Source organism: Chanodichthys erythropterus, chromosome 4 (assembly GCF_024489055.1).
Source record: "Chanodichthys erythropterus isolate Z2021 chromosome 4, ASM2448905v1, whole genome shotgun sequence".
NCBI classification, from domain to species: domain Eukaryota; kingdom Metazoa; phylum Chordata; class Actinopteri; order Cypriniformes; family Xenocyprididae; genus Chanodichthys; species Chanodichthys erythropterus.
Window position 1 is genome coordinate 29,149,759 of NC_090224.1, and position 14,771 is coordinate 29,164,529.

The 14,771-nt window shown below is 35.3% G+C and overlaps 1 protein-coding gene across 9 annotated transcripts in view; it reads left to right on the plus strand.

Annotated features, from left to right (window-relative positions):
* rev3l (REV3 like, DNA directed polymerase zeta catalytic subunit) overlaps positions 1 to 14,771 on the plus strand; it is a 341,728-nt gene that overhangs the window by 266,802 nt on the left and 60,155 nt on the right. For all 9 annotated transcript variants that reach the window (XR_010894996.1, XM_067384680.1, XM_067384681.1 and 6 more), the window contains 8 exons: positions 1,258 to 1,369; positions 2,534 to 2,649; positions 10,760 to 10,878; positions 10,972 to 11,090; positions 12,555 to 12,696; positions 13,375 to 13,619; positions 13,762 to 13,870; positions 14,428 to 14,634. Coding sequence is in view for 8 of the 9 variants with exons in the window: in XM_067384680.1 (XP_067240781.1) it covers positions 1,258 to 1,369; positions 2,534 to 2,649; positions 10,760 to 10,878; positions 10,972 to 11,090; positions 12,555 to 12,696; positions 13,375 to 13,619; positions 13,762 to 13,870; positions 14,428 to 14,634 (1,169 nt within the window). In the remaining variant the exon portion in view is untranslated. The remainder of the gene's footprint in view (positions 1 to 1,257; positions 1,370 to 2,533; positions 2,650 to 10,759; positions 10,879 to 10,971; positions 11,091 to 12,554; positions 12,697 to 13,374; positions 13,620 to 13,761; positions 13,871 to 14,427; positions 14,635 to 14,771) is intronic.

Genomic DNA, 14,771 nt, shown 5'->3' on the forward strand with positions numbered 1-14,771 from the left:
ATTCTTTGCATTTCTTGAAACCAAGCTGCCAAAACAACTAATTTTCTACTTCACATTGTAATGTGACATTGACATTTGTTTCAAACAGTATCCACGTTTACTTGTACATTTATTCATTTAGCAGACTCTTATTCCAAAGTGAGGAATGCAAATGAGGAATGGAGCAACCGATTCATCATAAGGAGGCAAAAACAAAGTGCTAGCAATAAATAAAAAGTTTTAAACATTGTCCAGAATAGTACAAGCTAGAACAGGGAGGGATATATGAAATAATGAAAACATAGAAGAATTACTTTTATATATTTTTTAAGTCGGCTGGATATGCTCATGGTAGGATATTAGTTTTCAGCTGTTTCTTGAATATTGTCAAGGGATTCTGGCTAGAGTAGGAGATCATTTCACCAGCAAGGACTAGTGAACGTAAACGTTTTGGAAAGTGATTTTGTGCCTCTTTGTGATGTTATAACAAGGCTCCGTTCAATAAAAAACTGGGGGTGATATATATTATTTTTTTACACTAACATTATAAGAAATGTTAAAAATGTTCTATTGTGCTGCACTTTTACAGTAGTTTTATTTTTCAATAATTAAGTGGTCCATTGTAAAAAAAAATCCTGACTTACCTGTTTGATTATTAGTCTTAACATTAGTCTTAAGCTGGGTGCACACTATGCGATTTATAAGTATAGTACTTTATGATTGTTGCTTGTCAGACTGTACGAACATAATTCTCATGTCACACTGTGGGATCTCAGCTGTCATTTATGTCAGACTGTACAACAGTTAAGCCGCATTAAAAACTTGACTGAAGTGTACATCATACACAACCCATACACGTTCGGTTACTGTGAGCTGCATTACATACGGGACTGAAATGGTGGCTAACAAAAAAATCTCTACCTAAATTTTGATTACAGCTTGTCTTTAAAAGCGAAGACAATTTGATGTACGTCGTAGAAGTCTCACTGCAGGACTGTGCAACAAATCTTCTGACTCTGAGGCAGGCAAAATTTGATCGCAACGGTCATTAATCGGCTATCAGTGAACATGTCAAACTAGCGATCAAAGACTACAGATTTTAGCCTAAGATTATAGGAATCTTGTAGGATTTGAAAATTTGTCTCAGACGACCAAGTCATAGCAAAAATCATACAGTGTGCACCCGCCTTTAGTCCCAGTATGCTAGATTACATGTTTTTATATAGTATTCAGTGTGTCTTTGCTGCAAAATTATGGCTTGTTGTATTCTTACTGTAGCCTCCAGGAGCACAGCACCCTTTCTTTTTAGATCTGGTGTGACAGGACTGCAGGTCACCTATGCCAGTGATGAGAAGGAGCTGTTTGAAGAGATCTCTAACATAATTAGAAAGTAGGTTAATGGTGTATATGTTGGAAATTCAGTCTGTTATGTATGGCTGCAACTGATAAATGTTTTTTTTTTTAATTATTATTATTATTTCTACAATTAGAATTTAAAAAAAAAATCTGTATTTTATTGGGGGGGGAAAAGTGAAATGTATTACTTACATTTGACTTTTCCCCCAGTAAAATACAGATTAAAAAAATAAAATAATCCAATTTATGTGTTTGGAAAAACATAACTAGCATACTGAACAGTACACGTGTGTGTGTGTGTGTGTGTGTGTCAAAGCACCTGATGGCATGCCACATTACAATTTTATGCTTATGAGTTTGTTTGAAGTTCTTATTTTAAAGGTCTCTCATGTTTTGGACAACTTGGGTTGTACACTTTCCACACAGTAGCTCTCTCTGTGACCTCTATTTTTATCCATAAAACAGCTTTCCATTCACAGCACACATGCCCAACTAATCTTTTAATAAAACTTGTTTGTATTTTCATAATCACTTTTATGTATTAGTTTTTGCAATCCTACTTGCATGTGCTGATATTGATTAAAAATATAAATGTTAAAGGAATTGTTCACCCAAAAAAATCAAATTTGCCATTTATTCTGGTTGTTCCAAACTTTTTTTTTTTTTTTTTTCTGTTCAACACAAAAGGAAAAGTTTCAGGTAGCTCCTTTCCATTCAGTAATGTTTCATAGTGACCATCCTACAATGCTTCAAACAGGACAAAAAAAAAACATTGTAAACCATAACAAGTAATCCTACAACTTGTGCTTTATATTCCAGTTTGTCTGAAGTCATGCAATGGCATTGAGATGAACAGGCCAAAATTTAATTCATTCACTGAAGATATTTTCCTCTACTGACATTCAGGAGTTATAGTGACTTAAACTGCTGTTTTTGCTTTACACAAAACAATTTGATGACTTCAGAAGATATAATTAAGTGCACACATAAAGGGAGAATAATAATTATGAACTGTTGTATGGAAAATAAATTACTCAATATTCTCCTTTTGTGTTCAACAGAAAAAACGGCATACTGGTTTAAAAAATGTGGGGATGAGTACTTTTTTTTTTTTCCCCAAAAGGATGATAGTAATGAGCTCTACACTCTGTACAGCAAAAACTTTCTTAACATTTCATAACAACCCACTTTCCCGCAGATATGATCCAGACATTTTGGTTGGCTATGAGGTCCAGATGCACTCTTGGGGTTACCTACTGCAGCGTGCTTCGACACTCAGTGTGGACCTGTGCCAGCAGCTCTCCCGTGTGCCAGGTAAGGTTAGCTCAGTTAGCATTTGCAAACTGTTTAGTGCCCTCTGACATGGTTTAAGGAAGTATTGTTTTTGCTACAGAGTGTGTGTATGTATGTATGTATGTGTATGTGTATATGTGTGTGTGTATATATGTGTGTGTGTGTGTGTGTGTGTGTGTATGTGTGTGTGTATATATGTTTATTTTTTATTTATTTTTTTAATTATTATTTATTTATTTATTTATTTTAATTATACATACTACTATAGTCTACATACACCTATAGTCTATATTGTTTTGGAGAATTAGCGTTTTAAGAAGTCAAATAGATGGGTTAGGGTTAGTTTTTGACCTTTTTTGACATTTATTAACATGCAGTAACACCCTGATGTAGTGAGTGTTGTAAACAGTGATGATCTAGTCCAGGGGTTGGCAACCTATGGCACCTATGGAGGGGTAATCACTGGCATGTGAGGGGGAAAAAAAGGAGTCATACTATTAAAGAGAATTAATCTGTGCAAATGAGAACTGACCGCACACTCACTTACAAATACTTCATTATCCAACGTTTTGTCATCAAGCCTTTGTCAAGGTATGATTTCTCACAGAATGGAGAAAAGTATAAATACACAATTATTCAAAGGTGTAGACAATTAATCTCAGTTCAATACACAATCAATCATTTAGCAATTCTAAAAGATCCCAATTTTTAAACTCAACATGACAAAAAATAAGAATACGAAAAACTTGAGAAAGTTATCAACAATCACAAACAATATCACACTATATAAAACATTCACATTATACAGGACACAAGTTTCAATCAGATAAAACCTAGAAATTGACCATAACAATCACATTCACAAAAAAATACTTGGATCAAAGTCAACATTCAGACCATAAGGAGCCAAAGTTCTCAGTTTGTGTATCCAGTGAGCCTTGTGTCCTTTATAATGTGAATTTTTTATGTAGTGTGATATTGTTTGTGATTGTTGATAACCTGTTCAAGTTGTTGTTTCTTTTTCTTATTCTTATTTTTTATGTTGAGTCTGAAATTGGGATCTTTTAGAATTGATAATTGATTGATTGTGTGTTCAACTGAGATTAATTGTCTACACCTGTGAATAATTGTCTGTTTGTACTTCTCCATTCTGTGAGAAATCATACCTTGACAAAGGCTTGTTGCCGAAACGTTGGATAATAAAGTATTTGCAAGTGAGTGTATGGTCAGTTCTCATCTATACAGATTTATTCTCTTTGACTTGCACCTTGGATGGTGTGCTTTTGTCTAATTTATTTATTTATTAAATTAAACTGTGCAAGTCAATGAAAGCGCTTAGCTCTGATAAACCATTAGCACGACCTCTGTGCATCACGCACACACAAGTTACTGAATGACAGCTTACAGCTTGTTTCGCTGTACATAGTTAATGTAATAAATGTTATAAAGTATATTGAGTCCTTTTAAACATTCCATACACATCAAAGTGACTGATACATGTGGCAACTATGTTCATATGTATCCGGTCACTTCATGTGTTTTCTCTGATCGGATAGCTATCCAGTCGTGAAAAGACCAAAAGATGGAGCTTTTTGTTGTTGTTGTTTTTGTTTTTTTTACATTCTAGATTTTAAATTTTACTCATCCTAAAATGGTAAAAATTAAACATGTAAGAGTGTTATAACCGCTCCCGGTACCCAGATATGACAGCGCTACTGCAGCATGCATTGCCGCAAAGGAGTAACTGAGCATCTCTTCAGCAAGCCGACATGCAAACTGCCACAAATGAAACTAAAAGTTCAACACAACCTGAAGCTCAACACACAGTTGTCTTCATTAAAAGTAGTGAGACTAAATCTTACCAATGCTGATGCCGCTCTCTCTACTTACTTTGACATGAGCTCCGTTCAGTTTGCATATAGCACAGGATTTGAAGATTAGATATATATTTGTTTTGCGGACACATTTATGTTGCCAAGTGTAAATGGAACAGTTTTAGCAAAACAGGTAGCTATCTGACCAGTAAAAACACATGAATGGCCAGGTGTAAATAGGCCCATTGGAAATCTGTTCTTCAAAGTGTAATTTAACCTGAAAACAAATAAACTAAAGGATTTTGACAATTGTAAAACATATTTTATGAAAAATTGCATCAGAAATATTTCTATGCACTATTTCTATGTTATCCATTATGAATAGCCATTATGGGGGGTGTGGGGTGGCACAGTGATTTAACTCAGAAAGTTAAAAATGGCACTTCATGACAAAAAGGTTGCCGACCCCTAATCTAGACTCAAGTGAATGCATGCTATAAAAAATACTACCATGTGTAATATGCACTCTAATGTATACACCCATCCCACTGGAATGGGCTGCAACATCAGACACTATACTAGTTTTGCTACAAAAGCAAGAATGCTTACTTTAAAAAAAAGTGGTAACACTTTACAATAAGGTTATATTAGTTAACATTAGTTAATGCATTAGTTAACGTTAACTAACCATGAACAACCTCTGTTCAGCATTAGATATTGTTTGTTAACGTTAACTCACGCATGTATTAATGCATCTATCTATTAGTTAATGCATTAGTTAATCATTGTTAACATTAAATCATGCATATATTAATGAATCTATTCATATTAACAGCGCAAGTAGTTAACATTAGTTAATGCATTAGATAACATGAACTAATCATGAACAATGCCTGTTATTTAGCCTTAATGTTTTAAGGTTAACTTACTGTACTTACATTAGTTTATGTAGCAGTTGACACATTTCTAACTCTCCACTCACTTACACTAAAATAAGGTAAAAAATACCATTGTGTACCTTATCAGCATTATTTATTAACAAGGCATTGATTTGGGCTGTAAATATAATTACGAAGTGCAAACCATCTGAATATTAACAGATATGTTGTTCATGTTTATATGCATTTTACTATCATTACTTATATACAACAAAGCATTTATTAATGGAATTTGTGAACCTCATTGTAAAGTGTACACTATTTCAACATTAACTGATGAGTTACCAACATTTGTAGACCCTTTATTAACATGACTTACCATTAACAAAGCATTTATTAATGGAATTTGTGAACCTTATTGTAAAGTGTACACTATTTCACCATTAACTGATGTGTTACTAACATTTGTAGATCCTTTATTAACATGACTTACCCTTAACAAAGCATTCATTAATGAAATTAAACGATATTTTGAGCCAATAATCCACACCTACCCCATAAACCTACCCATAACCATTTCTTGGTTTTCTTGGTAAATCTCCGTACAGTTATAAATAAAAGAATAAGAGACAAACGTAATCACAATTTATTTTTTTGCAAAAATGTCAAAAGTTGTACCGAAAGTACGTTAGTTCAAATGATGATGAGTTGCAGTCGCAGTCCTCTTTGGCGGTAATAGTTTTAATAGGGTACAGAGCAGAATTTAAGATAATAATCCATGAAATTATGATGAATCCGGCTTCTCTCCGTGAAGGCGCGCACTCAAATGTCAATCCACTGAAACACGGCATGTCGCAATCTGTGACGAAGCAGGTGAGAACCAATGAGCGTTTGATATCAGTGCCGTAAACCATGCCGTAACGGATCTGGTGGGCGCGCGCGACTTTTTAAAATTTGAATCATAGCGAGCGCGGGCTTTGATGGTCGCTGCTGAGAATGAAGATGAAGAACGACGGAAAAAACGCAGAATTTGGATATGTTCCTTACAAACATATGGATTATAAAGATTTGGAGTACAGCGAACAAATAAATTTGATGTGATTTGTGAATTTATGTTGTGCTTTGGTGTGTCTTATGCATTGTCAGTCACTGCATAGGAGAAAACGCCTCACAGCAAACAAACTAAATATTACAAAATGGGTAAACAATTACAGACATTTTATTTTTAATTTAAATGCTCTGTTAATGGTAAGTCATGTTAATAAAGAGTCAACAAATGTTAGTAACTCATCAGTTAATGTTGAAATAGTGTACACTTTACAATAAGGTTCACAAATTCCATTAATAAATGCTTTGTTAATGGTAAGTCATGTTAATAAAGAGTCAACAAATGTTAGTAACTCATCAGTTAATGTTGAAATAGTGTACACTTTACAATAAGGTTCACAAATTCCATTAATAAATGCTTTGTTAATGGTAAGTCATGTTAATAAAGGGTCAACAAATGTTAGTAACACATCAGTTAATGTTGAAATAGTGTACACTTTACAATACGGTTCACATATTCCATTAATAAATGCTTTGTTGAATGTAAGTAATGATAGTAAAATGCATATAAACATGAACAACATATATGTTAATGTTCAGATGGTTTGCACTTCAGAATTATATTTACAGCCCAAATCAATGCCTTGTTAATAAATAATGCTGATAAGGTACACAATGGTATTTTTTACCTTAATTTAGTGTGAGTGAGTGGAGAGTTAGAAATGTGTCAACTGCTACATAAACTAATGTAAGTACAGTAAGTTAACCTTAAAACATTAAGGCTAAATAAGAGGCATTGTTCATGATTAGTTCATGTTATCTAATGCATTAACTAATGTTAACTACTTGTGCTGTTAATATGAATAGACACAATGGCATTTTTACCTTTAGCGTAGATGAGTTAAAAATGATCACTCTTAGTGTGTCAACCGCTACATAAACTAATGTAAACATGCACAGTAAGTTAACCTTAAAACATTAAGGCTATTTACAGGCATTGCCCATTATTTCATATTATCTAATGCATTACCTAATGTTAACTACTTAACACTGTTAACATGAATAGATGCATTAATATATGTGTGAGTTAACGTTAACAATGATTAACTAATGTTGAACAGCTAGGTGTTGTTGGTTAGGTAATGTTAACTAATTGAATTAACTAATTGTGCAGTTAACATGAATACATGCATAAATATATCCGTGAGTTAACGTTAATAAACATTAACTAATGCTGAACAGAGGTGTTGTTCATGGTTACTTAATGTTAACTAATGCATTAACTAATGTTAACTAATTGCACTGTTAACATGAATAGATGCATTAATACATGCATGCGTGAGTTAACGTTAACAAACATTAACTAATGCTGAACAGAGGTGTTGTTCATGGTTAGTTAACGTTAACTAATGCATTAACTAATGTTAGCTAATACAACCTTATTGTAAAGTGTTACCAAAAAAGTTAATGACATTATCCACTGTACAACCTTTCCTGGCAAAACTAGTAAGAGAGAGTAGTGCATATTCAAAACCAAAAAAAAAGGGTTGTGTACATCAGTCCTCTGTCTAACCCAGTCCCGGCGCCATGGGCGGGCATTGGGGGGCTTGGCCCGCCCTGTGAGTCACTAGTGCCCGCCCTGGACGAGTCGACAACTCCACGTCCCACCAACCACCAGTCCTTGATTTTTTTTTTATCAATAGGCTACTGTCATCAAAAGTTATCGTTTTGTATCATAACTACCGGATTAAAATGTGTTTGATCTGATTTAAAAAAAAATAAAATAATAAACGGATTTGATTGGTTTGTAAATATTGAGCGCGGAAATGTTTGGTTGTGTGCTAAGCATAGTGCTGCCGCTTAATGTTAGCGGTCATTTTTTTAAACAACTGCTGAACTATCTCGTGTGACAGTTAAGATATACGGCGTTTCTTTAATCAAAGACCACCAAAGTTGGCAGGAGAGATCAGCGAGGTAATGCTAGGTGAAAGCCCGAGTGTTGCTGTGAGACTGAGACATATCCAGCTGCAGACCCGCAGCACCAGTTTCAGAACCGCAGCCGCAGAGACTGACGCGCTTCTGCTATGATATTTGTCTGAACTATTTTCGCTGCTAAAACAGAACAAAAACAGTCAATATTGCGTCTAAAATGTAAGTAAATTCATATTAATTACTTGTTTATACAACTGCCATATGAAATCAGTGTCACATTTTCAGTCGTGATGGTATTATTCGGCACTCTTGGTCGTGTGATGTTGCTTAACTGTATCATATGTCATAAATATAAAAACTCCACATTTGAATTTTTACTGCAGTATTCAGCCGCGGCTCGTCTGGGTGGGGCATAGCCCAACAAAATATTCATCCAAAAATAGACTGAAATAATAATATATTGTAAATGTGTCCAGCATTCTGCAACAAATATTTTTCAGATTTTCTAGTCGTAAAGTGAGCAGGGTATATTAAAATATAGCGCAAGGATTCGGCAGGCATGAATCATGATAAGCGGGGCAGCCTGTCTCAGAGCCCTCCCAGCTCTACAGCGCCCCACAAATTTCCAATGTAAACTTATGATGTAAACCTGTGGTGAAAAATGGAACTGCAGCACCCATTTGAGCAGCCATTTGAGCAGATTTCTGGCTGCCCCGCTTACTTCCAAGTGACGTTATGTAAACCTCGCTCCAGGTAAAGACAACATCAGTCCGTTTCACATATGTGTCAGTATCAGTCAGTAACTAGTTGGCATGTCTGTTCTTCCTATGTGGAGTAGCTTATTAAATAAATGAGAGGATAAACCCTTTAGTTCATGTGAATAGCTTCTACATACAGTAGTTCTGTTGTATTTGTTTTATGTTTTTCTGAGAATAGACATGACTTTTTTCTTCGCTGGAATTCCTACATACCTTGTAACATCCTAAAACAACATTTGTCATGCTGCGCTCATTTGTTTCGATTTCTACTCGAGAACAGCGCAACATTTTGTTAGCGTCAGTACATTACATCAGCGACAGCCTATATATTATTATGCACTATCGATAATATCGATATTATTATGCACTAAGCCACTTAGACTAAATGAATGCAGAAGCATTATCGCATTTTGGTGATTCTCTAGTCATTTTTTTTTGTTGGCGTTTTAATCAGGCCAGGCAAGTAAAATTCTCTTTCACTTGCCCCTTTAAAAAATCAACTTGTCCCGGGCAATGTCGAGCCCATGCGACGTGTGTTTAGTTCTTCCTCGTTTATTTTTTTTTTTTTTTTTTGTCCATTTAATTCATAATTAATGTTATTATGCAATAAGGTTGATCTCATTTGTGCCCCCCTGAAAAAAATGTAATGCCCGTCCGTGAATTTGTGTCTGGCGCCGGGTCTGGTCTAACCTAGTTTATTTTTACCATAAACTAAAGAAAAGAAAAAATGCATTGTCCGGAGTCACTTAATAATAAAAATAAACTGTTAACATTTCAACACAAGGGGTTCTGGCTTGTCTGTGGAGAGCAAGTATAAGCAAAAGTGCATTATTTGTACATCTTTTAAAGTTGACTTGGCTTCATCTTTGTTATAATTGCCATTTTCCTCCTGAGATCTTCTGCCACGTCATTTGATAAACACACACACATACACACACACGTTTGTTTTTGTGAATTGTGAGGACTTTCCATAGGCCGCAATGCATTTTATACTGTACAAACCGTACTTTCTATCCCCCTACCCTACGCCTAACCCTAAACCTAACCATCACAGGAAACTGTGCACACCTTTTTCTCACAAAAACATCATTTAGTTTTTTTATTAATTTATTTACATTGTGGGGACCGGTGGCTGGTCCCCACGATGTAGGTGAACTCAGGTTTATATTACATCGTGGGGACATTTGGTCCCCACAATGTAATATAAACAAAAACACACACACACATAAAGTTCTAAGTAGGGCTGGGCGATGTATCGAATGCTTTTGTCACGCGCATTTCTTCAGTAAAGCCGGTTCCCTGATTACCGCTAAATCGCCATCACCTGCTTTCAAATGGAGCGGCATTTAATAGACCGAGCCGTAGATCACTGATAAGACACGCAATATCGCGTTCAATATCGATATGTACACACCAAAACAGCTCTTTTTAAAACAGGCCCCAAAAATGACATTTTCAAATGGTTATAATAAATTAACTGGGGGGTATTTTGTGCTGAAACTTCACAAATACATTCTGGGGACACCCAAGACCAATATTACATCTTGTAAAAAGGGGCATAATAGATGCCCTTTAATATTTAAAAGCAGAGGTCATGTATTCACTTTAAGAGCTGAGGCAGGCAAGGTGTTCTGCCAAATCTGTGCCTTTTCCCCCTTATCCCATTTCTCAAATGTTGTTTTTGACATTATTACTTTTACAGGGGATGCAAAGGAGAATCGGCTCATGGCAGAAAAAGATGAATATGGTGCAGACACTTTGACGGAAATCCATATTATTGGACGCATTGTCCTCAACTTATGGAGGGTTATGAAGACTGAGGTTTACTTGACATTCATACCCCCAGAATGCCAGAACTAATGCTGTTTATCTGAGTGTTCTCTTTTTAATCAAGTGCTTCCTGTATGTCTGCAGGCTGCATTGAATAACTATACTTTTGAGAATGTGGCTTTCCACCTCCTGCATCAGCGCTTTCCTCTCTACAGCCATCGCACACTCTCTGACTGGTTTGACCACAATACACACCTGCACAGGTGAGAATGGATCTTGCATCAGTCAGATGCCTATTACTGGTCTTATTGCAGAGTTGTTCCTTTGAATAACACTTCTCCATTCATCTTTTAACTAAAGCTAACTTTTATTGCAACTAAAATGCAATAACAGGATATGCAGTGTATGCAGATAATTGGGGTGCCGCACAGGGAACTATTGTGCCAAAATCTCCTTTAAACTGTCATAATCAAAATTAAGGAAAAAAAAAAAAAAAAGATGTAAGGAAACATTTTAATTTAACTTTCAAAATTTTATTTTATTATATCAAATGATATCAACTGATCGCCCTTCGAAATTACTCTTAAGTGTGTCACATGACCAAAATGGATAGAGGAGGGAAGTGTTCAAGGGCAGAAAAGAAAAAGAAAAAGGGAAAATGAAAAACAATGTATTAAAATGTGTCCAAGTGGATAAACAGAGATTGATAAGATTAAGTTTTTATCAGTGTGTAAGCCTTGAAGTTAATCAACATTTAACATTGTTGCCTAAAAGGGCAAAGTGATTAACATTAATATCAGTTAATTTCCAAATATCTCCTTCCCCCCAAAAATAATAAAATGGCAGTAAATTTGTGAATATACATTTCATTTTGTTCAAGAGAAACTGAAGAGATTGTTGATGTTAACTGGTCCTCCAACCACCAAGCAAAATTGGGCACGTTATGTCCAGGGGCACATTAATGCACAGACCTCCACGGGCTGAAGTGCTAGGGTATACTGGCTGCTCAAATAATATTTTGTTTTTTATTTACAACAGTGCCAACCGCATCCTATAACCGCACTCAAACCTGTAAATTTCAAGGACTCAACACCACATTTTCAGGGAAGCACTGCTAAAAGGATTGTATACTTTCATTTACTTTTCAGGGCCCAACAAAAAGGACTGCTGATGCAGGGGCATAGCACCAAATGTTGTCCCCAATCACAGAACCAAGGGATGGGCCCTTCACCACCCCATCATTTTAAATATTTAGTGATTTTTATTTACCTGTTTGAAAATAAATTAATGTTAATAGTAATTATAAGTAAATAATACATTAAAACATTAGAATGTAGCCTGCAAAGTGCTCTCACTTTATAATGACTGAAGCTGTTGATCACTTCACTTTAAGTTCTGCACTCTTGCAAAAACTCGTTATAATCCAAGAAGCACAATGAATTTTTATTTACATCATGTCTTTGTTTGTTAAAATGAAAGAAAAACTTTATTGAATGACTAAATGTCATGAAAAGGTAACATCATGGTGATGTCAAATAAATAGATGTTATAAATTACTGCTGATATTACTTGAAGCTAATTTGTCACACTGAAATGCAAGGTCAAGTTGGGCGCATTGCATTATGGGATACAATATTTGCAAACTGCATGTGAAATTGAATAATGTTTACTGGTCATACAATTTTTTTTGTATTCTGATATCTATCTGTTGCTTTCATTTGGTTAAGGTGGAAAGTGGTGGATCATTATGTGAGCCGTGTGTGTGGCACAGTCCAGTTACTCCAGCAGCAGGATATTATTGGCAGGACAAGTGAGCTGGCACGCGTGTTTGGAATTCAGTTCTACCATGTGCTAACCAGGGGCTCACAGGTAATCATCCATCTAAAACCAGATGAAATGATTTGATTAAAATGACTACACCCTCCTGAAAGATACAAAATAAAACTAAAAAGTTAATTAACATTGTTACATAGCCGGCCCACTGAATCATACTTAATGCTGACAACAACAGAAACAACTTGGCAGAGAACTGTCAGGAGACTTATTTCTTTGCACAAAAATGGAACAGGAACAATGGAACAATGGTTCAGGAGGATTACAAAATCATTGTTTTTGGTGTTCTTTAATGTCACTTTTGATCCATTTAATGCATAATGCATAAAAGTATTATTTTCTTTAAAAAAAATATATATATATAATAATTGTGAATTGCATTCCAGCCTTAAGACTGCAGTTGTTGCTTGTTGCTTTAAACCAGTGTGGACATAACAATAGAAAGATGTGGCCTTTTTTTTGAGTTTGAGTTTTTATCTTGGTTCTTGATTCCCAACCATAATCTATTTTTATTTTTTTTTTGTGGCAAGTTATCGATTAAGTTGTATAAAAAAAAAATAAAAAAAATGATAATAATAATAATAATTTATTCCTTTAATTCTTGAAAAAGAGGGGTTCAGAGATGTATACTATATTTAGGTTTTTGATTGTTAGATCAAAATTACTTTTTTGCAGTTTTGTGTAGGTAGTTAATCTTTTTTCCTCCTCTTGCAGTACCGTGTGGAATCAATGATGTTAAGGATTGCAAAGCCATTGAATTACATTCCGGTGACCCCAAGCACACAGCAGCGTGCCCAGCAAAGAGCCCCACAGTGCATTCCGCTTGTCATGGAGCCAGAATCGCGTTTCTATAGCAACTCTGTCATTGTGTTAGATTTCCAGTCACTGTATCCATCCATCATCATTGCCTATAATTACTGTTTCTCCACCTGCCTCGGCCATGTTGAGAATCTTGGAACGTAAGCATGCTTTTGGATTTAGAGTAAAACTACATGAGTCCTAGTACTATATATATAGTATATATTAATGCAACATTACTATATATCTGCAGTATCTGTTGTGTGGTTCATTAAATGTTTATCTATTTCTGTCCTATCTCAGATGCGATGAGTTCAGGTTTGGTTGTTCATCTCTCAGAGTCCCTCCTGACCTCCTATACCAACTCAGAAATGACATCACCATTTCTCCCAATGGTGTTGCATTTGTTAAGGTAGTTTTGAAATTACGCTACGGTTAATCTCTTCCATTTACATACTGAATGATCCCTAAATGGCAACATTTAAATTGATTATGAGAAGATGAAATGGAATACTCGCTGTATTTTGAAAAATAGTATGTGTAACTGAATTGGCTTTTCAGAAATTGTCACTGGTTGATGAATAAAAGACCACAATGCCACAAAGTTAACCAACATTTTTTAGGACTTATTGCTGTTATAAAACAGTAGCAACTAGAATATGATAATGGATACCAATATTACCTGGAAATACCAAGGAATAATTAAAATATTATAAATAAATGTCACAATAGACAATTCTGCTCTTGGTTACCAAGTATCATAAAGTTCATTCTATGAACAGAAAATGATGTAAAATTCAACAGATGTGCAGTCACAGTTGCATATTTTTTGCATATTTTTCAGCTTTGAATAAATCTCATCCAGCCAGATTTTAGAGCAAGAACTGTCCATTTTATAATATTTATTTGTAGTATCTCTTACAATGGCAGTGTCGAAGTCTGTTCTATTCACACTTTGTGTGTGCTTAGTCATCAGTGCGGAGGGGTGTCCTTCCACGTATGCTGGAGGAGATTTTGAAGACGAGGATCATGGTGAAGCAGTCTATGAAGGCGTACAAGAATGACAAAGCTCTGTTGCGCCTGCTGGATGCCAGGCAGCTTGGCCTCAAACTTATTGCTAATGTCACATTCGGTTACACTGCTGCCAGCTTCTCAGGACGAATGCCTAGCGTTGAGGTACAGTACATGCTGTAACATGGCATTTCAGATCCGTGGTTCTCAACTGTTCGGTTGCAACTCAAAAATGAGTTGCATATCTAATCTTATCACAGATCAGATAGGAAAAACAATGCTAGATGCAAATAATGAATTGC